Source organism: Camelina sativa, chromosome 18, assembly GCF_000633955.1.
Source record: "Camelina sativa cultivar DH55 chromosome 18, Cs, whole genome shotgun sequence".
Classification (NCBI taxonomy): Eukaryota; Viridiplantae; Streptophyta; class Magnoliopsida; order Brassicales; family Brassicaceae; genus Camelina; species Camelina sativa.
In genome coordinates this window covers 12,547,027-12,571,536 of record NC_025702.1, presented here as the reverse complement: position 1 = coordinate 12,571,536, position 24,510 = coordinate 12,547,027, and the positions used below count along the sequence as shown (strand labels likewise).

The 24,510-nt window shown below is 35.6% G+C and overlaps 1 protein-coding gene and 2 long non-coding RNA genes across 3 annotated transcripts; all 3 read right to left on the bottom strand.

The window, feature by feature from the left end:
• Nucleotides 4,423-4,924, bottom strand: LOC109130564. Its single transcript, XR_002036488.1, has 2 exons — nt 4,582-4,924; nt 4,423-4,456 (listed from the first exon to the last, which is right to left on the bottom strand). It is a non-coding gene; the product is annotated as an uncharacterized LOC109130564 (long non-coding RNA).
• Nucleotides 5,559-7,835, bottom strand: LOC104761321 (putative RING-H2 finger protein ATL21A). Its single transcript, XM_010484393.1, has 2 exons — nt 6,969-7,835; nt 5,559-6,154 (listed from the first exon to the last, which is right to left on the bottom strand). Exons 1-2 carry the CDS (start codon nt 7,675-7,677, stop codon nt 5,694-5,696), a joined length of 1,170 nt encoding a protein of 389 aa, XP_010482695.1. The 5' UTR covers nt 7,678-7,835; the 3' UTR covers nt 5,559-5,693.
• LOC104761320 lies at nt 9,444-10,197 on the bottom strand. The gene is made up of 2 exons (XR_002036486.1): nt 9,800-10,197; nt 9,444-9,714 (listed from the first exon to the last, which is right to left on the bottom strand). It is a non-coding gene; the product is annotated as an uncharacterized LOC104761320 (long non-coding RNA).

The following is a 24,510-nucleotide window of genomic DNA, read 5'->3' as shown; positions in this document are numbered from 1 at the left end:
AATACACGTATGCAACTATTCTTTTTCTTCACATTTGATATAAAAATAAAAATATTGCAAATATTATTATAAATCATAAATATAAAAGTAAAGTTTCACTTTCTTTCTTTACTGGTCCATTTAGCATTTAAATTTTTTAAAATTAATAATTATTTTAAATTAAATAAAAATGTAATAATGTATATTAATCTATACTTTAAATCCACATTACTACTAAATTATAACTGAAATTACATAAATTATGAATTGACTATTTTATTTGACCATTCATTTCATTCCAACACACTATAAATTATAATTGTAACTCCTCTAATTAAATTATATTAAAAATGTAATTTTCAATCCTTCGAATCCCATAAATAATCATTCTCACATCATCATCCACCATATCTAGAATTCTAAATATTTTCTTGCATGGATTCAAAACTCATAGTAAGAATGTGATTATATAATTTGTTTATGTTCTTGCATGGGTTCAAAACTCATAGTAAGAATGTGATTATATAATTTGTACAATTTTATTTCTTTGTTTTTATGTATTTCTTCCTTCCTTCTTTGTATTCTTATTATTTTTAATTTTCAATTACATATTATAATAAATTATTTTAGAAATGTAACTTCCATCCTTTGAAATCTTATAAATAACCATTCTCACATCATCATCCACCATATCTCATATTCTAAATACTATTTGTTTTGTTTATGTTCTTGTGGTAAGAGTGTGATTATATACTTTTTTTTTAGTTCTCTTATATTTTGTTCAAATTTATTTCCTTATTTTCAGGTATTTCTTCCTTCTTTATGTGTCTTCTTATAATTTTAATTTTCAATTACATATGTATTATAAATTTTTCGTGGCTGTAAAAACACAATTATTCACTCTCTCCCTGGTCCATTTAGCATTTAATTTCTAAAAATAATATTTATTTTTAATTAAGTAAAAATATAATTATGTATATTAATCTATACTTTAAATCCACACTTTACTACTAAATTGTAACTGAAATTACATAAATATGAATTGACTATTTTTCCATTCATTTTCATTCAAACACACTATAAATTATAACTGTAACTCCTCTAATTAAATTATTTTAGAAATGTAACTTTCATCCCTTGAAATCTTATAAATAACCATTCTCACATCATCATCCACCATATCTCAAATTCTAAATATTTTCTTTGTTTTGTTTATGTTCTTGCATGGGTTCAAAACTCATGGTAAGAGTGTGATTATATATTTTGTTAGATTTATCTTATATTTTGTTCATTTTTTTTATGTATTTCTTCCTTTCTTCTTATTATTTAATTTTCAATTACATATGTGTAATAAATTATTTTAGAAATGTAACTTCCATCCTTTAAAATCCTATAAATAACCATTCTCACATCATCATCAACTATATCTCATATTCTAAATATTTTTTTTGTTTTGTTTATGTTCTTGCTTGGGTTCAAAACTCATGGAAAGAGTGTGATTATATATTTTATTAGATTTATCTTATTTTGTTCAAATGTTATTTCTTTGTTTTTATGTATTTCTTTCTTCCTTCTTTGTCTTCTTCTTATTTTTAATTTTCAATTACATATGTATAATAAATTATTTAAGAAATGTAACTTCCATCTCTTGAAATCCTATTAATAACCATTCTCACATCATCATCCACGATATCTCAAATTCTAAATATTTTTTTTGTTTTGTTTATGTTCTTGCATGGGTTCATAACTCATGATATGAGTGTGATTATATATTTTGTTCGATTTATCTTATTTTGTTGAAATGTTTTTTTTTATGTATTTCTTCCTTCCTTCTTTGTCTTCTGATTATTTTTTAATTTTTAATTACATATTTATAATAAAATTTTGGCGGCTGTAAAAAACAATTATAAATGCAGATTCAACAATACTAAATTTCGATCAAAGCCCAATGAGGGAATGAAGCTAACAAAATCATCTCCATTCATGTATATTTATTTTATTTTTGAAAGTATGCAATGTTTCAACAAAATAAACTATTATAATCAAATTATTAAATAAAATTTTTAACTCTTTCTTACCTCCAAAAAATTTGTGATCATTATATTTATTTCTTTTGATCCAAAATATAATTGTATAAAGCTCATTATAATGTTTATTTAATTTAAAAATTTGTAATTTAATGATTTTCTATATAAAACACAATTTGATATTCCATTTCCAAAATTTTACAATAAAGAATAAATCGTTAGAATTTTACCTAGCAATATAGCTTAAACTAAGGTGAATATAAAAAAGATTAAAAAATAAATGAATCTTTGGGATGTTTTTATTGCATTTCATATGATTTATAGAAAATATATCTAATTGATACTTAAAAAATAATTTTGGAATTTAATAATTAAATGTTTTAGGTAAATTTGAACATCATAGTAAATTTATATTTTTATCATTAACAATAGTTTTTAAATAAGTGGTATATTTTGATATTGTATGATTTGAGTTAATAAAGTGTATTATTGACATTTACAAAATTTGTTTGTTATATATGTATTTTTAGGGAGAATTTCAAAAATACATCATTTTCAATCTCATTTTTCAGAAATACCATTTTTTTTTAAACTATTAAAAAATCTTCTTATAAAATTCTAATAGTTTTATGATTATTATATAAACTAAAATAAATTAACATAACTAATACAAACAACGGCGCATATCAAGATTCATGAGCGTTGAAGGATTCTCATCAATTAAAAAATAACAAATGGCAAAAAAATTAAGAGAGAATGTGAAAAATGTTTCAGTTGAGAAATCTTGAGAAACGACACATGACATAATCTAATTGTTTAATTTTTTTTCTTTTTAAAGAAATAATAATTTTCAATTAAAAATATATATTGAGATATACACTCGGTATCAACTGATGCAGGTGCTCTTCTTAGTGCACACAAAAACACATTTTTCGGATATAGAGATAGTAACGACGAATGATTTTCTCTAGAAAAACTATTCTATATTTTGAATTGTTAGAACTTTTTATTTTTGGTTTTATTTTAGCCGCTTTATTTTTTATTTTCAGTTTAAATTCTAAAAATTGTTTTATAAATCTTTTCCCGTAGTTTTCAATCTCTTTTTACCTATGGAAGTTATAGAATACATGTAAAACTCTCTCTAAAACAAGTTTCATGATTTTAACTTAATATAATAAGTTTTGGTTGGCGAAAAAAAAATTCTTACACAGTCGAGTATTAGATGCGAATTAGAATTCTTGAGCTAGCTGAGTTAAGTCTATTAGTAATATCGAGAGAGTATGATTAGTGATTCGTCCCACTTATAGCTTTATTGGTATGCAGCTCGACCATTAGGGATGGACTAACGTTGTGGCTTTGTACCTGAAATAGGTCTGTATCAAGACTAACATTATAATGTGTTAATGGAAATAAAGCTCCACATTGATTAGACTATGTTAATTTCACATAATACTATTCCAATACGACAGCTTACCTACATATTACAGATAGAATGCGATTCGTTTCCTTCTTGCATTTGACTATCTTCTTCATAAAATTAACTCTTTTAATTAATCTTGTATGGGCTCTCTTGTCAATGACAAGAATCTCAGTTTTATCTCCTTGGATTTCAACCCTTTAACCAATAAGGGAATTTGTAGATGAAATGTCATTATCTAAGAAATCTATTGTACAAAAAAAAGATGTGTCTGTCGGTGTGTTTTAATGTAGACTCTTTAAGTCTTTCATCGGTCGAGTCTTCCAGACTCTTCTCCTTATATTTTTTTACTTCGGCTTCATTGCAATTATGGAACATACTCCATATGAAAAATAGAATTTTAATGACTTTAAAAGTTATATAAAATATGTTGTTATTCAATCAAAATATTTTAAAACTCTTTTAAAATTTGGTGTTATTAGTTGTGGATTTATAAAAAGTAATCTAAAATCTTGATAAATCTAGTGTTATTGGATTAAGAGTTTTATAAAGTCATTAAAAGTTTTATGTTATTCAAACAAAACAAAAGAATTTTGGATTGTTAATAAATTCAAATATTATGTTATTGGTTTAAGATTTTATATTATTTTCTTTATAAAAAAAGTCATGAAAACTCTCTCATCAAATAGAGAGATTTGTGAATCATAATCCATGACTTTTTGGTGTTCTTTTGCTCAATGGCCTCAGCTTCGATGGCTTTTCTTCTCCGCATCCCACACTCCTCTCCGCTGCCCCAGAACAAAGGTGATACAAAAAAATCCAAGTTTGATTGGCATATTGGAAAACAAAAAAAACGGCTTTGATCATAGAAGAACACGAGCAACATCACTTGCTTCGCAGATGAGAACATGTTTTCCTCCATTCAGATTATAAGCAAACTCGTGTTGGGCCTTTTCATATTCATCCTTCACATATAAAGCAGTTGCCTCTGCTTTTTTAGCATCTACAAAGGCGACACAACGTCCCCCGAAACCTGCACCATTGAACCGAGCACCATATACAGTAACTCATTTTTTTTTTTTTGACATCCTACACCAAAACTCAATTAAGGGGGAGTGTTAAACATAATTGAGTTTTGTATAACATAAAGTTACGTACGTTAAGAGTCATGATTTATATGTTGTGTCTTATGAAGAGTCATGTCTTTTCTTATTACACAACACAATGTTTCACTCGTAAAAATACAGATCAAGTCTCTATTTCCTGCAATACAAAAGTCTGTAATACAATTCAGTTTCTCATATCAATAAAGTTGTGTGTTTGATTAAAGAGAGAATCGTTTATTATTATGTTCTTTACTCTATCTCTCATACTCTGTTTTTTTTTGTTGTTGATAAAAGCCAAAACCAACGAGTATGACTTTGGCGTTAGGGTTCTGGAGATTTTAACCTCCCACCATGTCTTCCTTGGTCTCTTTCTCTTAATATTTTTTTATCTATTTTTTGACAAAAGAGTTGAATAATCAAGAGAATATTGTCCAATATTTTTTGAGAAAGTTTGCAAAATTTTATGAAAGATTTTACAAGATTAGGAAATACAAATCAGCAAGATTATAAAAAACTTTCTAAACAATCTGTTAGAATCTTTCATTTTGCAAGATTATACTTTTATTTAAAGTCATTAAAATTCTCATTAAATCCCAAACCAATACCTCCCCTAAATCTTTCATCGGTCGAGTCTTCGAGACTCTTCTCCTTATATTTTTCTACTTTGGCTTCATTGCAATTATGGAACATACTCCATATGAAAAATATTACCAACCACAGAAATTCAAATTTTCAAAAGTTGATATATCTTTTGAATATGAATTGATGTTATGTTGGACCACGTACCTGTTACGTCTTTTATTGCACGAGCTAAAATATAAAATTTTGTGGATACAGTTCAATCTTTCTCTTATGGCTTAAAAAGAATTTGCGTTCGTTTCAAAAATTCACACACGTTACGGCATCATGTATATAGACTTGGATGATAACATATTAACAATGGCCAATAGATTTGTAATGACATGATATCATATTAACTCTTGAGTATGTCTAATTTATTAGTTTAAATCTAAAGTTACATTAGCAATATAAAACGAAAAATAAAAAGACTCTTATATTCATATACATAAACGATTGTAAAAATACATCATTTAAACTAAAATAGATGGAGTATTAAACTAACTACAAATGCTGTAAAGTAAATAAGACAAAAGTGACTGATGCTTAAGAAGAATTAAAAGTCTCAGGTGGTAAATTCTGCTCCGGAGAGTTCCGACACACCGGACAAGTCCCATTCAACTTCAGCCACTCGTCAATGCAATCAGCGTGAAAACAATGCTGACACGGTGGTATTGTCCTAAGTGTCTCCTTTGGTTCGTACTCCGATAGACAAATGGCACACGTCGAATCGTCTATTTTGGGCAGCCTTTTGCTCTCTCCCAATACTATTTTTGGGTACGACTCTATAGTAGGCTCATCAAGACCCGTTACGATGACACGTGAATGCAAATAATGGGCTGTTTGAGCGCTGTTGATGATATCTGGTGGTGGGCTTGGGACGAGACGGCGTCCTTTGATACACTCGTTGATTTTGCTATATACAAAACAGAAAAGACCAAATACGATTAAAGCTCCTGGGATCCCGGCACCGATGGCTATTGCGTAACGAGCTCTTCTCGGAATAGCTGAAAAATTAGGGGAATGAGAATTGATTAGAGGAAAATAATAATACTAAAAGCTAGTATGATTAATTATCTTTAATCATAACTAATATCATGTGTATTGAAAGAGACAAATGAAGAAAAAGAAGATAATGTGCTCTTTTAGTAAATGGGGTAACAATTAAAATCGTTGACTAACAGATAAAAGAAGTAGGGCAAAGTTAAGCAAATTAAAGTGGGAGATATACTAGTATAAGATAAAGTCAATGCATTGGAGCTTTCATTATGACGGCACCGACCCATTTGTCCACTTACCTAATTGTATCTCCCAACTTCGCACATTCGTCTCAATGAATGTGTGTGTTTTGTTTTTCTTAGTGAAAGTGAAAGTGAAAGTGAAAAGATGTAAGAAGAAAAGAGATATTTTAAGTCTTTTAAGATAGTTAAGGTTGAGGAAAAACAAAAACGCTTAGCTGATCATGCATGTGCCTTTCACATTCATAAGCTAGCTACTCAGTTAGCCTGATCATGTACGTACAGTGTATACGCATATAAAAATATTTTAGTTTAACCTACTGGTTCGTTCATTAGTCAATCTATCATGTTGAATAGTCTCATGTTGGTTTTAGTATTTAAACAATCAGAACGGACAAAACAATTGGTTATAACTTGTCATTCAACCAGATTTGTATAATCTACTTCTATATAGACACAAAGACTCATTCAACACACGAATTGCGTCATGGTCTACGTCAGTTTTTCGTCTTAATTAGTAATTATCTTCTTAAGCATCTGAAATTTTACTAAATAAAAAAGATGAAAAACTAATTTAATTTACCTGGTTTATGAACATCAGAGCAAATGGTTTCACGAGAAGAATTACTCTTAACCCCACACTTACCACCTCTACTCTCACACCTACTACATCTCGGAACCCTCCAAGTGAGCCAGAGGTTATCACTCAAATCCGAAGACGACACCATCTGCTCATAAAACGGCCACCTAACCGGAACATAAACCGTTTTCATCAACCGGCACGACTGAGACGACAAGTAGTACATCATCCTAGGCGAAGGAGTCGCAAACACCGTGCCGTTTTCATCGCTCAAGCACGTTATCGGATTCAACGGCTTATAACGGAGAAACTCCGAACTAGGACACTTGAAGAACGTGAACTGACGTGAGTAAACGCCACTAAACGGCGTCGTTGAGAGGTTCAGCTCTAAGATGCGTTGAGGAAGACAGTTATCGGGGTCGTTGATCCAAATCTGTTGAGCTACGTAATCTATCTCTTCTACGGGGAAGTTACCGGAGAACGGTAACGTTATGGTGGTTCGGTTGATATCGCACGTTAAGTCGAAGCCTTTGTCGTAACCGCAAGATTGTGATTGTCGAGGTTTTAGACGGAAAGGGAAACGGATGATCGGACTGTCACGGCGACAAACGGCGGTAGTGCATGTAACGGTGGCAGTGGTGGTCGTCGTCGGGATTAGGAGGGATGATATAATAAACAAGAGAGAGAATGATATTGTTTTTGTTAAATCCATTTTTTTTTCTTGGTTAGGTGTTGGAAACTAAAGCAGTGTGACCAAAACCTTTTTGTAATTGGAATGGAAGTGTTACGTAAGCATTTGTAGTAGTGTTTACTTATTTATTTTTCTTAGTAATAATTTCGTGTATTTATTACGTAGAATATTTTACACCATAATTACTGAGAAAGCATCTAAAGTTTTTGAGGTTTTAAAATGAATGTATTAATGGATTTATAGATGAAAAAATCAAAATGTAGAAAAAGAAAATTGATTGTTTGAGTCGTAATGTTGAACTAAGTTTTGTGTTTTTGTTTATGTTATATAGTTATGTATTTTCATTGAAGTTTCGAATTTATGTTTAATTGAATTTTCTCTGACAATTAGGTGAGTGATAGATAACAAACGCAAGAAGATGTATATTATTAAAGTCAACTCTTTCCAAACAAGCGAGACTGTATATATATTTCACTTTGTCACAAGTTAAGACTATGACTATGACTACAATTTCCAAGAATTTCTAGTAGCCTGAGCATAATACATGATGCGACTACAATATTGTATATTTACATGATTATGATTGATTCATAAGAAAAATATTTGCATTGAATGAAAAGTCAAATATCAGATTAATTTACGAAACATTTACTCTCTTTAACTAATGAGTTCCATAATGACATTTGACCTCTTCTCCGTCTATGAGCTTTATCGCCTTATCCACTGCATCAAGAGGTAGATTAATCAACTCTAATGTCTTTTCCCAAATTTCTAAATGGTTCCCTTGCATGCGCTGTTCATGTCCATTTTTTTTTAGAATTTTTGTGCTCGTGAAAAGATAAACACGCATGCCGTTATCAAATTTCGATAGTCTTAAACGGCTCTTAACATGGAGATATATATATTTGGTGATGTTCAATTATTTTAATTTAAATCTCACACAAAAAGGTATAACGTTAATCTTTGATTCTTCTTTCAAATATCTAAAATTTCAAAACTAAAATTGGTTTCTTCAAGGAGAATTTTCAAAAACTCATAATAATCTTGGTCTGACCATGGTATACACATATTGTGATTTTCTTCAACTTTGGAATAATGAACAGTATTTGGACGACCATAAGTGAATACCCTACCTCAGTGGAAGTACGCAGAAAATATGGAAATTCAAATGCCATTTGATTACAAAACAAATTCTTCATGGATTGTTCCAAAACACACAAAAAATGAATAATTTACTCACACAACCGCTTTAAGAAATTGGAGACCGTAAGGACAAATAATTTTGCAACCCATTATTATTTATTGAATTGTGTCTTTTGAAAAGGAATTGTGTATAAGAGGTTTCAGCTGATCTCTATCTTATATAGTATGTATATATATTAACTCACTAATGAACAATAGATTTGGATAACTCATTTTGGCATCCCTACTTGCTCTATGTACATAGCATTTTTAACCTAAAGTCTTCCTAATCAGACTTTCATGCATTAATGGAAATGCTTTTGTCTACCTAATTAATCGAATGGCATGTAGTATACGGCTCTTAACATCAAGACAAAGACATCGTACTGGCATGTGATGATTACTTACTGAGCTTAATTACTTTGAAGATGCGTTAAGAAAAACGCATTGTATCACAAACTAAATAAAAACACCAAAGAATTTTGTCTTGTCCTAACAAATTAGAGAGAGCCCTTCTTCTTCTACTGCGTAGTTTTCATCTTCTTCTTCCCCTTGATCTCCATCTTATCCATCGCAGCCTTCTCCAATACTATAAAGTAGTATAAACAAGGAAATCAATGAGAGGTTATAATTTTGCAAGAGTAACTGGCAAAATAAATAAAATAAAAATTAAGACGCAAGAGCAAATATATGTACAGTACATGGATTTCCATAGCCAGTTCGGATTCCTTTAAGGTTTGATGGCAAAACACAATCAACTACTATATTCCATCCATCAGCTCTTCCACTTTTTTTTTTGAAATTTATCAGCTCTTCCACTTAGTTCCTGCGCCTCCTCTACACATCCTTTTCCCACAAATATTGATTACAACATTGCTGTAAAATTCAACAGAGACAAGTTTTTTGGTCACAAATTCACAACTGGCTGTGTCACAAATTGGAAGAATGAAGGGTCACAAACCATTGGCGACGTGGATTCCCGTGGACAGAAACAAGCGTGACCTCTCCACAAGAAGAGAAATGATTACATAGCTCGATGTGGACATCAATTGCAGGCAGCAGAGATGGTATGTCAGAAACCGAAACCAAAAACCTATTGCAGGAGAGAATATATTAATTATATAGCATGATCACAAATCAAGAGCACATCTTACAGATAGATATCCACAAAAATGGAGATAATAATATTAATTTTTCAACTGTTCTGTATTTTCTGTCCGTACGACCGTCGATGTATATAACTAATTAAGAACAAACTATTGGGCCTTGAATTTAGTTCACGCCCAGACTAAGACGTTAAGTATGATGCAACGCCTAGTGCTTAGAACGCCTAATCGGAATTTAGACAGTTTTAAGCGGTTTAGGCGTTTATATTGTAAGCTAATATATATCTGATATTATATATATAATTATACAAAAATATGTATAAGAATAATAAAAATATTAAATCAAAAACAAAAAAATAGATAGAAACATTATTTGAATTCATTTTAAATAACATATTAAACATTTATAATTATGTTTATAGAAATAAACCTTATAAAAAATTTTAAATTTGTGTAATTAAAAATTTTAAAAATACACTAAAATGATGATACTACAATTTTAGGCGGTCAAAACGGTCGTCTAGGCGGTGCTATAGCGCCTAACGCCTAGACGGGACGGAGGCAGATGCCTAGAACGCTTTTTCGAACACTGCATACAATTATGATTGAAACATTCGCACTGAACGAATAATAATACTCTAGTCACAAATTAATTGGAACATCTTGACCTTCTATAAGCCTTTCCACTACATCAAGAGGAAGACCTATTAGGAGATTTCGGAGATTAAGAAATCGAGTTAAATGGAAAGTTAACATTTATGTAATATTCTCCTATTGCAAAATAAGTAGATTTACCATTATTGAATATGTAAAGAACTTGTTAGATAAGTTATATCTTTTGTATAAATATAAACCTAGAGGCTAATAAATAAAATGAGATAAACTATTATACTACTAAGATTTCCTCCAAATTTATCAAGACCAATCATGTCTAGTGTCTTTTCCCAAACTTTGCTCGCTGTTTCTACGTTGTGAGCTTCTTCGGAACAATTTGTGGGTTTGCAATTTTGAGATATGAATAACGTGCAAACAGATTTCTCATTGGTTTTTAGCTTTTGGTAATGTTGTGGAATCTGAGGATCTGTCGCTGAGAAGAGTGAGCTTCTACAACCTTCTTGTGATGAAAATATGAAATATGGCAGGGCTGAGTAAAGTTTTTGGATGAATCTTGGAAGATCTCTCGTCTGCGGAATTTGAGACATGTCAAAATGTTACATTTATATATGCAATATTGGATTTGATTGTTTATGTGCTTTTGTTTGTGATCCAAACACAATTTACGCGGTATAATTAAAAATAAATAAATAAACAAAAAAGAAGGTAAACACAAACAAATATTTGGCGGCTAAGCTTGACCCCCCCAGAACTGCTATTCTCTCCTGGTCTGAACTGCTTTCCTGGGTCAGAGCGTCCTCTTCACGTTCACCTTCACTCCTTCGCAAGCTCGTTGCCCAAGCCACCATCTACACAATCTGGAAACAAAGGAACAATCTCATCCACAACAATCAAGCAATCTCACCGTCTGTTATCTTCCGAATGCTCGACAAAGACATCCGGAATATCATCCATTCTAGGAGTCATCGTAAACGGTTCTCTCATTTGATGGAGTTCTGGTTAGTGTAAATCTCGCAGTGTGAGATTTTTCCCAAATTTGTTCTCCTTGTTTTATTCTTTTGCCAAGGAGTCAAAAGCCATAGGCTATTTTGTAATAGCCAAACTTTTCATTAAATTTATAATGATATTTACAGCTAAGCAAAAAAAAAAAAAAAAACAAATATTTTAGGTTTTCCATATACATACTTACACCATTTGTTTGGACAACACCGGGAGATAAAGAGACGACGCTAATGCCGGTCTCTATAGGCAGTTTTTTGAAAATAATATTGTTAAACATAACCTGACGGTACGGTTGAAAAGAACAAGAAAATGTAATACGTTTTAGACTATAGAAAAATCTATCAATTCAAAAATGCTATATGTTCATCTATATGGAATAAAGTTTACCTGAGCGAGTTTGCTGCTCGAGTATCCTATCAAGCTTGAAAGCTTTCGTTTACCAGAAACAACATTCATGTCATTCGGATTGACAAAACCAACATAATGCATCTACAAAACCAAAACCCAACAAAGCATATATAATCACATGGAGAAACATAGGGCAGTGAAACATATTTAGCAAAACGTTTTGATTTCATGATCGATTGATGATACTTACAACAGAATTGACGTTAATGATTCGACTTCCGAAAGCTCGGATTAGCGAAGGCAAAAGAAGTAGTGAAAGCAACGCTGGAGCTAAATGGTTCATTTGCATGTGTCGAATTACCATCTTTTGAGAATCTTTGTGCCCCTGCAAAATCAATGTTACAGGTTGAAATGTGCATTTAAATTTGCGTTTTAACATTTAGGTTCGATTTAAAAATATTTGATGACATTTGCATCTGCGTTTTGCAAAAGCAAAATTTTCCATTGGCGTTAATTTGCATTTGATTTTGCTATTGTATCTGAGCCTATTATAGGGTAGAAAAATAACGCTATCGTATGTGGGATATCTACCATAGCTGCCGATGTCATAGCATTTATGAATTTGCTATGTATTACATATGATAGCATATTTTCTGCGCTAAAAATGTACGTCTTTCTTGTAGTGTTCATTTTCACTAATCCAATCTATTAGAGAGGGATCAATCTTAACATTATAGAGATAAGTTAATAAAGAATCACTAGTATATATAGTTCTTACAAGCATTTTCTTTACAAAGTTTAATAGAAATTAACTTCACTAGATTTTTCAAATAATTTAAAATAGCCATGATGACATGTAGATGTACTATAAATAAAGCTGATAGAAACTGATCAAAAAGATTACCTCAATATTAAGTGGGAGTCCCTTACCACTAGCAGACCACTTGGTCTGCCGTTGTTGAATCAGCTCATAAGCTGCTGTTATGTTCCTCATTACCATAACAACATGAGCACCAGCCTCTAAAAGTTGCCTGCAAACTCTCACAAAAAAAAAAAAAAAAAAAAATCAAAAACAATATGAGGTGCCATAGAAAACTTATATTAAAAAAAAGTCTTTGTTTCTTTTTTTTTTTCAACCAAACATTAATTAAATTAAAAGTTAACTCCAAAATTGGTTGCCCAAACCGGAAGAAAAGAGTTTACAAAAGAAATTTCAGAAAGTAAAGATCTCGAAGAACGGGCTAGACAATCTGCCCTTACGTTGAGCTCTCGAGTGATCCTGGTGAGGGAGAAGGAAGGAAAGCGTGATCTGAGCAAAAATAACTCCTCCAACAGAGGCGAAAAAACTGGCCAATCATCAGGCGTCTGCACCATCGCCACCAATTCTGCACAATCTGTCTCGAAGCTCTGGCAGACAACTCCCGCCGCCAATAGTGACTCCATAGCCCAGATCAAGGCTTGTAGCTCTGCATGTAAGGATGTAGGACCGCGCCTCTGACTCCGTGCTCCCAGAAGAAGCGTCGAATCTTCATCACTACAATACCACCACCCCAGACCCTGCAGAGGATCTGAACCTTTCNTCTTTCCATGAACCATCAATCTGACATCGAGGAAACGCCCCCATATCCTCCAACAGAGGCGTAGTAGGCAAATAACTGTCCGAGTAAGATTTGGCCGCCTCCCACAGTACTTTATCATTATTCGCCTGAATTAAAATCTCCAACGGCTCGGCGTCTAACCCCTGAAAAACTTTTTTATTCCTGTTTTTCCATAGTGACCAAAGAATCCAGGGAAGACGAAGAGCTACATCAGGATCCGCCGACTGAGAAGCTGCCCGCCAGAAAATAAAATCTAAATTTGCATAGATTAAAGCATATGGAAAACCATCTGGAACTAACAAAACCGGTGACAACCCCCAATCATCGCGCGAGCGAGGGCACTCAAAAAGAGCATGATTAATAGTCTCTGGTGCAGACTCACACCGTTTGCATAGAGTATCACACCGGACACCCCTATACGCAAGTCGTTCTAACACTGGGAGAGTGCCCGAAACAATCTGCCAGAAAAAATGTTGGACCTTCGGGGTAACATCAAGTTTCCACGACTGGGCCCTAAGGGCCATACAAGTCGGCCCGTATTCGACTTCCATCATTAATTCTCTGGCTAGCCGATAACCTGATTTAACCGTATACTTCCCTGACTTGGTAAAGTGCCATACTAATCGATCCGGTTGCTGGACTTTGCTGACCGTCATACTCCGAATAATCGGTATATCCCCCGGATCCAGAAACTCCTCCAGAGTAGGCAAATGCCAATCCTTCGTAACATGATTAATTAAGTGGTTCACCATCAAACTCGGTAACCAGAGTCTTCCCTGACCATTTGCTGGACGTGGTCGAATATCTGGTATCCATGGGTCTCGCCAAACCGAAATAGAACAATCCGAGCCTACCACCCACCGAGCTCCATGTTCCACCAATCCCTTAATTGAAAAAATACTCCTCCAAGCGAAGGAGGGGTTATATGGTTTTTTGGCCATAAGAGGGTGTTTATTCCTAAAATATCGGCCTTTCAACACCCGAGCCATTAAGGACGTCGGATGTTGGATTAACCGCCAATACTGTTTCGCTAACATAGCATCATTAAATTGTTCCAGGGCTCTGAAACCTAGCCCCCCTTCACACTTATCCTTACATAATTTATCCCAGGCCACCCAATGTAGGCCACGAGCCCTATCATTGGATTTCCACCAAAAAGTGGAAATAGCACTCGTTAATTTAGATGTCAACTCTTGCGGCAATTTATAGCAGGACATCACATGAGTAGGAAGTGCCAACGCCACTGATTTAATCATAATCTCCTTACCACCTTTCGATAAAAGCTTTGCATTGCAACCATTGACTCGGTCATCCAACCGATCCTTGACATATCCAAAAACCTTCATTTTTGAACCATGGAGGCTTTCAGGAATGCCCAAATAAGAGCCCATACCTCCCCCTTTAGAAATACCAATAACTGACTTCAACTGATCCATTATCTCAGAAGGAACCTTCTTACCAAACATTATAGAAAATTTCTCTAAATTAACCTCTTGCCCTGAGGGTTTACCATAATTTCTGATAATTTCCATGACCGTGTGACATTCAGTCGCCTCTGCTTTACAGAAAAACAGACTGTCATCAGCAAACAACAAATGCGAAATGGTAAGACTATCGCGAGCGATTGAGATACCCGTTAGTTTCTTCTCCTGTTCTGCCTTTTTAATATTCGCAATCGGAACCTCCGTGCAAAGTATAAACAAATACGGTGACAACGGATCCCCCTGACGCAGACCTCTCTGTGGTTTAATAAAAACCCGGGGTTGACCATTGAGAAGAACTTGATATGACATCGAGGATACACACCACATGATCCAGGAAATCCATTTCCTATCAAACCCTAGCTTAACCATAACCGCTTCTAAAAAATCTCATTCCACACGATCATAAGCCTTACTCATGTCCGTTTTGAAGGCCAGAAACTCCGACTTACACCTTCGATTAGTATTTAACCCATGAAACATTTCCTGCGCAACCAAAAAGTTATCTGTAATTAAGCGACCCGAAACAAAAGCCGACTGAGTTTCGGAAACCAGGGATGGGAGGAACCGTTTAAGCCGAAAGCACAGAACCTTAGAAATAATTTTATAGCTCACATTACAAAGGCTTATCGACCTAAACTCCACCATCCGCTGTGGCCGATCAACTTTAGGAATAACACAAATATTCGTCTCATTTAAACGTGGATCAAAACTACCTGATCGGAAAAATTCTCTAACAAGAGCCACTAAATCCCCTTTTAAGAAGGACCAAAATCGTTGAAAAAACAAAGCCGTCATGCCGTCGAGTCCTGGAGTTTTCTCCGGATGCATAGCAAACAGGGCTTTCCGAACTTCCGCTTCAGAAATATCCCGAATTAGATCTCTGTTCATAGCATCCAAAATTAAAGGGGTAATCTCCTGTAACATCTCTGAAACACCTCGGACATCTGAATTCGTAAAAAGATCCTCAAAATATTTTGTAGCAATATTCTCCATACGTGAGACCGATTCATTCCATACATTTTCTGCATCAAACAGACCAATAATCCTATTTCTTTCCTGTCGCTGTCTAGTAGAGGCTTGGAAAAATTTAGTATTCTTATCCCCAACCCGTAACCAAAACTTCCTACTTTTTTGTTGCCAGTATAATTCCTCATCCCGATACGCCTCTTTTAATTTCCTCTCTATACCCCGAATATCCTCCTAAGAAATCGAGTCATCCATTTTCGCCTCCTATAGCGCCGCCTTCAAGGACGAAATGAGCCTTCGGCCAGAATAAATATTATTCTTTCGCCACCAAGAAATCGAATTCCTGCAATTTTTTATCTTATCCACAAAGCCCGGAATCCGGAAATTTTTAGTACGATTCCATCCTGACTCAACCGCCCCTAACAAACCATCTTTCCCCAACCAGCGTTTGTCAAAACGGAATTGCCTATTCTGTCTCGTATGTGTCTTTAGACAAGTTGCTAAAATTGGACAATGATCAGAACCAATCATTTCCAAATAATCTACTTTAGAATTCGGAAAATAGCCATGCCATTCTTCATTACCCAAAGCACGATCTAACCGACAACGAACAACCTGGTTATTGCACCGGTTACCTCTCCATGATAATTGTTCACCATAACAAGGGAACTTGAGCATTCCACAATGACGGAGCATGGAAATAAAAGGCACAAAAGAAGAGGCTGAACGCAGAGCACCTCCCCTTTTCTCATGATTACCAACCAATTCGTTAAAATCACCAATCATAAACCAAGTATCAACACGAGAAGACCCGATATCCGATAACTTATCCCATACTTTTTCTCGGTTTTGGGGAACCGGATCACCGTAAATAAAAGACATATAAACTAATTGTTGACCAAAAAACGCTTGTACATCTATAATACGGTCACAATCATAAAGAACTGAGAGTTTTATTTCATCCTTGTAAAATAATGCTAAACCACCACTAGCCCCGCGGGGTTCGACAATATACAAATTACTAAAACCAAACTTATTCTGAAATTTTTGCAAATAAAAAAAACATTTCTTAGTTTCTGATAAAAATAAAATGTTTGGTCGATGTTGTTTCCACAAATCCTGGAAGTAATTCTTTGTCAGGTCTCCACCAATGCCCTGACAGTTCCAACTCATGATCTTCACGTTTGAGCCGGCGGTTTCGGGAGAGCCACCATCCCTTGCTTCTGTTTGCGGGTTCCTCCTCCCCACTTGCCACCCTCTGGCTTCTTCTGATTTGGCTTAGCATCCCCTTTATTTTTACCAACATCACCTGCAGATTTCAGTAATAAAGCTTTAGCTAGTAATCGTTTTCCTGGCGATGCAGTAGCTACAACATGTCGTTTATCCCCCCTTCCACCCTTAGCACTAGAAAAACCAACCCTCTTAGCCTTGTTAACCTTAGAGTTTCCCAACTTAAAATCTTTCATAACCTGGTTCACATGTCCTAAATCCTCAACAATGGAAGAAGAGATAGAAACATTACCTTGTGGAGCATCGTCCTCAGACTCTGACACCTCCATCTCCGTATCCGTCTAAGCATCATTGTCATCCACAACTGTATCCTCTACTCAAACCGAAGCATCACCCTCCTGGTATTCTCCATCCTCGAGAAGATCATCAGAACTTACTGAAAACCCAGGCTCAATATCTCCACCACTTGTCCCATTAAAATCCTTCATCAGGGAATCCTTCTCCCGGTTCACCAAATCATCAGTCGTAGGATATCCTGACTCATGATCAGCATCAGCCTGCGACCCATGCTTCTGCTTTGCCTGATACATAGGTTTTGGCCAAGTCGGACCATTCCCTTTTCTAGGAGGTAGCGAACGTGATTGATGGACCATAGAATGACCAACACCCTCTGTAACCTCTGGATATCTCCCATAACTCCTTTGCTGACCAAGATCACCCTGATTCTTAGCCTGGTATCTAAAACCACTCTTTGAGCTCTCACCCCAATGCATTTGCTGGTGATCCCTGTCTCGGTTTGACTCAGAATTAAAATCCAGAGATCGCTTAGCAACCTTCCTTGGCTTTTCCCAACCACCCTCAAAATGTTGTGCCTTCGGTTTTAACAAAGGCTGGTTCCACGAACCTCCCCTTCTATCACCAACATCACCCTGACCACGACCCCCCCTCACTTTTACTCAGCTCGAGACAGACTTTCACATCATGAGTTAGCCTAAAACAGTGGCTGCAATAACCCAACAACTTCTCATACTCTAACGAGGCCACCACCTCATCACCAGTATTAAACGGAACCACCAGGTGAAAGATAAGAGGATTAAAGCCATTGATAGTCACCAGCAGACTACCAGTTTCCTCATCTACCTCACGAAGAATACCTATCTTCTTACCAATGGCTTGAAGGGTTGCCACCTCCCAAAGGTGCATAGGAACTCCGGAAGCTTTAACCCAGAAGTTGATGGCGGAAGGGTAGGTATCTGAGATGATAGGCTCCCATCGAACCAAGGATAACATCCAATTGTCGAAGTGGTAAGGACCGTTTCTCAACACACCTTGCAGGTCCTCCTCCGTTTGAAAATTAAACTGAAACAAGTCTTGACCCAAGTCAGCACCTTCAACCCTCTCCTCGAGCTTCCAAATCTTTGGCAAAGTAGCCACCAAGGATTCCATTCGCTGAACTGATGGATTCATCAATCTCCCAATGAGAGTGAGAGAGAACTGTTGGATACGATGCGCCATCATAGAATCAGAGATTCTCACCGTCTTTGTTCAAACCAAAGCCGCCTTACCCCTGTTGAGATTCAACTGAGCCATGATAACCCTGACAAAACCCGAAATACAAAAAGTACCCTGAGACCGAAGTGAAAAGCACCAAACTAACAACTTGAAAACAAAGGACCCTCGACTGTAAACTGGTATATCGAAACAAAATGAAGAAAGCTTAATGATAAAACCAAACATCCCAAAAAGCTGTTTAAATACCCATAGACCAGAATCGGAACACACTAACTCCATTAAACAGAGAATCCTTAACCCCTCCACCAAATCGCATAACAACAATAAAAGGGATATTTGCTTACCCGAAACTGTTTGAACCCAAATCCCACTCTTTCCAAATTCGAACCCAATATGCCCATTAAATCGCCAATCAAATCCCGAAGAGACTAGAACAATGTCCAACCAAATCGTATCTTCCACAATCTGGGATGACTGCCAGCCACCCGATCCAGATTTCGGACAAACGATATCCCTTAGTCCCCAAATCCCAGCTGCATGATCCCCCTGAAACAGCACTACCACCGCTGAAAGCAATAGAGATCGCTAATCCCCAGCCCCGAGATCCATAAACCAAAGAAGAGAGACCCGATCCCCATCTCGAAACCCACCACCGTAAACCATTCAAAACAAAACCCTAATCGCAATCGCCATCTTTGCCATCTTCGCATGAATTTAATTTTTAAAGCACACAAAAAACATGTTGCAATTAATAGTAACATTTTATTAATATTTCCTCTAACATAAAACTTTTTACACATTCAAAGATATCACGGTTGAAACGTATTTTTTACACCAAAAAAAAACGCAACTTTGAATAAATAAATAAAAAAATTTAATTACATATTATGTTTGACACAAACAGATATTGGTTTTAGGATAATAATTTTTCTTATAATAATTTTTTTTAAATCGATTCATTCCGCGCGTAGTGCTGGTTGTTACCTAGTATTTATTATACTCCCTTTGTCTCACATAGATTGATGTTTTAGAGAATATTTCTTGTCTCTAAAAGATTGATTTTTTAGATTAAATGATCTTTATAGTTTTAATTTTATTGCAAGTAGCATAATATTTAGTGGGTTATGTTTTCTTTTTCTATCATAAAATAATTATAAATTAGTTTAAAAATAAAAATCTTAACTTTTTTTAATATGTGTAAAATTATTGAAACATCAATCTATGTGAGACAGAGCGAGTATATGTTTTTACTTTTTAGTTGCAGGAATTTTTATGTGAAGACCCGGTCTCCTCTTATCTCAAACTTGAAACGAGACTAATATAGTCGAGATCATGGTCGGATTGAAACGACCTGACCCGTTTTTTTTAAAGAAATAATAAATAGTAATAATAATAATAATAAATACTCTACAACTAGTGGTCCCATACCCACTAGCCACCTAACCACAATCACACAACAGCGAAAATAACAATACCATTAAATAACCAATAATCCAATAATTAATAATAAATATTCAAAGTATAACAATTCCAATAACCAAACAACAGGAAACATGGAACCAGTAACCTAGCAATTTTCTAATGACCCAACTCTAGCAATCTATCAAGTCAGACAACAACCAATCGAGTCCCTAGAACATTCTCCTCTTCATTGCCTTGATTCCACGATCACACTATGCCTTTACCTGCATCACAAACACAAATTGAGATGTATGAGTATTTGATAAACACTCAGTGAAGCAATCCTCCCATCTACTGGGCTATACACACAAGCAACTGAGATACCAATGATCCAAACAATCAACAAACAAAGCATACAAACCAGGAAGCAACATTTAGTCTCGCTGGAAGGGAGGTGTCGACCGACACTGACACTTGGTTTCGACCGACACTACCCCACAGTGTCGACCGATGCTACTCACTGGTGTCGATCAACACTGCACCTGAAATCACGAATCGTTCAAAGATAAGAGTCGAATCTCGCTTCTAATCACCACTAAATCGTCCAATACTCAAAACCCAGGCCATATACATCCGTAGAAACCTGTAGCAACCATTCCCAACAAGAAAAACACACAAAGCAACAACAAACAAGCAAGAACAAAGGAATCACAGGCTTAGGTAAGCTATGGTTATGCACTCACCTCTTTGCAGGAATTTTCTGATCAACCACGACGAATCCAACCTTCCTAGCAAGCTTCTAACACGTCTCTAGCCCTGGATCTTCACTCCCACAACAAGATCTCACCAAAAACGCCTTCAAATCTCACAAACTCTCACCAAAACCTTAAGAAAATGTTTCTCTCCTTTTCTCTCTGTTTCAAGCGGCGACACAACAACAAAACACGACCTAGGTCGTTCTTCCACTTAACTAGTCTGGTTTTATAGTTTCCTTAAACCAAACCGACCCAAATCGACGATAAAATCAAAATGGTCGAACCAGAAATAACTGGTGTCGACCAACACCCCCTTGGTGTCGATCAACACCCATCCCCAAAACGTAGAGTTTCGGTTCGCGGATGTTATAATTCTCCCCTACCAACATAGATTGTCCTAGATTCTCGAACAACCATCGGCCAAGGCTCCCGTGCAACCATCTTCACGGTCCGCACTACCTCCGACCAATCTACGAAAGGTCACCTCTAGGTGATAGACTCACGCTCCAGGCATTATTTGCTCTCGACTTTTGGACTTTCCTTTACTCATAGGTCTTAACCTTGAGTTTTTATTGGCTAATCATCAGACCTAAGCCTGCATGCCATAATGTTGGCTCTTCATCGGGCCTAAGCCCGCATGCCATAATATATAAGGAAGTCCAATATTTGTCTCTCGGGTTGCCACCCTACAGCGCGCCCCCAGATCATCATCCGAAGTCGATATACCAACCATACTCTCAAGCCACAAAGTCTCAGAATATGGCAGTACTAGGAGAACTAAAGTCCTCCAAGAGTCGCGAGCAAACAATTCTGAACACGTCTGAGTCCTATCCCTATCCAGGTTTCCTTCCTGTGGCTCGCTTAAAACATCACAATGTCCTACCAACCACATATCCCCTCACTGGAATACCCCATGACCACACAAGAATCATATACATGTCACAAGAGCCGCCACAAAGGCCAAACAAATGTCCTAAACAGGACCGCCACCAAGGCCAAACAAATGTCCTAAACAGGACCGCCACCAAGGCCAAACAAATGTCCTAAACAGGACCGCCACAAAAGCCAACAAATGTCCTCAACAGGACCGTCACAAAGGCCACTTTTCCCGAAGGACCGTCACGAAGACCACTCGTCCCGAAGGACCGTCACGAAGACCATACATCCCAAAGGATCGCCTCAACAAGCCACATGTTTCGAAGGACCGTAACTAAGACCATACATCCCGAAGGACCGCCTAAACATGCACATTGGCTAAACAGTCCGCCACAAAGGCCACACAATTGGCTAAACAGCCCGCCACAAAGGCCACACAATTGGCTAAACAGCCCGCTACAAAGACCACACAATGTCTCAAAAGACCACCACACACTGGCACAATGACTCAAAAGTCTGTCACGAAGGTCACACAAGCCCCTCCAAGGCTCACAACCACTAAAAATGGAAAAATTCTAACTCCCATAAAACCTTCTATTTTTAGAACTTTTCGCTTTTGGAAACTTTCCTCTTTTAGAAACTTCTATTTCAGGAAACTTTTCCACTTTAACCACACTTCACGGAAATTTCGTACTCCAAACACCACCTTATCTTGTTACTTAATCGCACAACCAACCACCCCTAAGCGACCAAGTAAACAAGAGAGATGGGCTGGAATACTCCATTCCCGCTCCAGCCACGAACTACAGTTGGGACCAGGCTAGACAAGCTCAAGTCGCGGCCTGCTTCTCATACCACTTCTTAAACCTTGCCTTCATCCTCGCCTCTGGCTCCCAAGTCTGCTCCTCAACACCATCACAGTCCCAAAGGACTCTGAAACAAGAACTTTTTCAAGTATCTACTTATGCAATGAATGTATGATGACATGCAAACAGAGACATAAGTAGTTATGATCAAGATGTATGCAAGGTGTTTCAATACCCTTATGTTGTTGTAGCATAAAGGAAGTCAATCCATAAAGAGTGTGATATGTAGGCAGTCAAGATGTGATCAATGCATTCAAGTTAAGCCAAATATCAAGTGGTTTGTTTCTAACAACCTAATGACAATAATGAAATACAAAATATTAAAGCAACTTAAGACAATACTAATGCATAATTAAAATGTAGAACAAGTGCAATAAACTATACTAAGCAATAGAAAACTACTAACAAATGCAACTAAGAGCAAACTGAAATGAAACAGAACATAAACAAGGAAGTAAATTGGTGCTCGAGTAGCACTCGGTCGAGTGCATGGTCGAGTTGGGGGTTGAGTGGACTTCCGGATGAAGAACAGAGACAGAACAACAATCAAAATAGAGCAGGATGAAAGTAAATCAAACAGAAAGCGAATAACAGTAATCAAACAGAGAAATCAATAAACAGAGTAGGACCTATGGATGGATTCATGGGCTAGACTTGAGGTATGATCACCTAAACTAGTCAACAAATCTCAATCAACAGTGAGTTATCTCTAGACAATGACCTTCTAATTCTTGTTAATCCATTCTCATGACAATAACAATCAAGCTTAGATACTCCTAGATCTAGTTCTCACTAGCTATTGCATATAAAAGCAGGCATTAAAACCCAGATCATCAATGTCAAAAACCATCTTGTTCAACCAGTCTCTTGGGACAAGCATGATAATCTCCAGTGTTGGCTTTATCTAACAACCTAGACATTGGTATGATGCTAAGGAGCTTAAGATCTGTTCTTACCTTCTCAGATATAAGAACAGCTTAGAGCACACCCAACCCAGAAGAGATATTTAAACAATCAATCTTGACTAGTCTAAGCAACCATAACTCTTATCCATCCTTATCCATCCCTAAGTTCCTAACACACTACTAAGAATTACAAAACATGATGAACAAAATCATAAACCCAGAAATCAATGAAATTTGCATGATTAAAAAGATAAGACAAATATCTACAACTTTGTTCAAAGAAATAAACTTAGATTCTCAATACCCAGAAAGTTACAGAAGCAACAAAGTATGAGAATCTAAGGAAAACGCTTAAAAGTGGCTAATGATGTAAACACAAAAGCTAAAATCTCAAAAGGGTAAAAACTAGGTTTTTGTGATATTTTTCCTCTGTAAAGTGGTTTTTTTTGCGGCCATAGAGTACAATATGTTTATATAGAAAGGAAGGGAAGCTCTAAAATGGCTAGAGGACAAAATAGAAAGGCGGCTCACAACTCGACCATGTGCTCGGTCGAGTGCTATAGGGTATTTCTCTAATTTTAACCACCATTGTTATATTTTTTTTTTCAAAAAAAATATGATTTAGGAATATATTGAATGAATCAATGCAGACGGAATAAGTAGATAATCAAAATTTGGAAATTTGATTATAATCATTTTGATTAAATTAAATCATAAAACGTTAAGGGTGCAAATGGTTGCACAATTGAAAAGGTTGAAGGAGTTGAAAAAAATTATTCAACCAAATTTTACCATTTGAATAGAAGAGGTTGAAGAAGTTGGAAATAATTATTCAACCCATTCAACCTAAAAAGTTGAAAAAATAAACTAATCCTACAGCAAAAATGTTCAACTTGTTCAACCACTATTTTGGAGATGAATGAGTTGAATATTATTCTGGTCAATTTTGTTCAACTTATTTAATTACAAATAAAAGCACTTATTTTATAGAAGTAAAACTAAATAGTG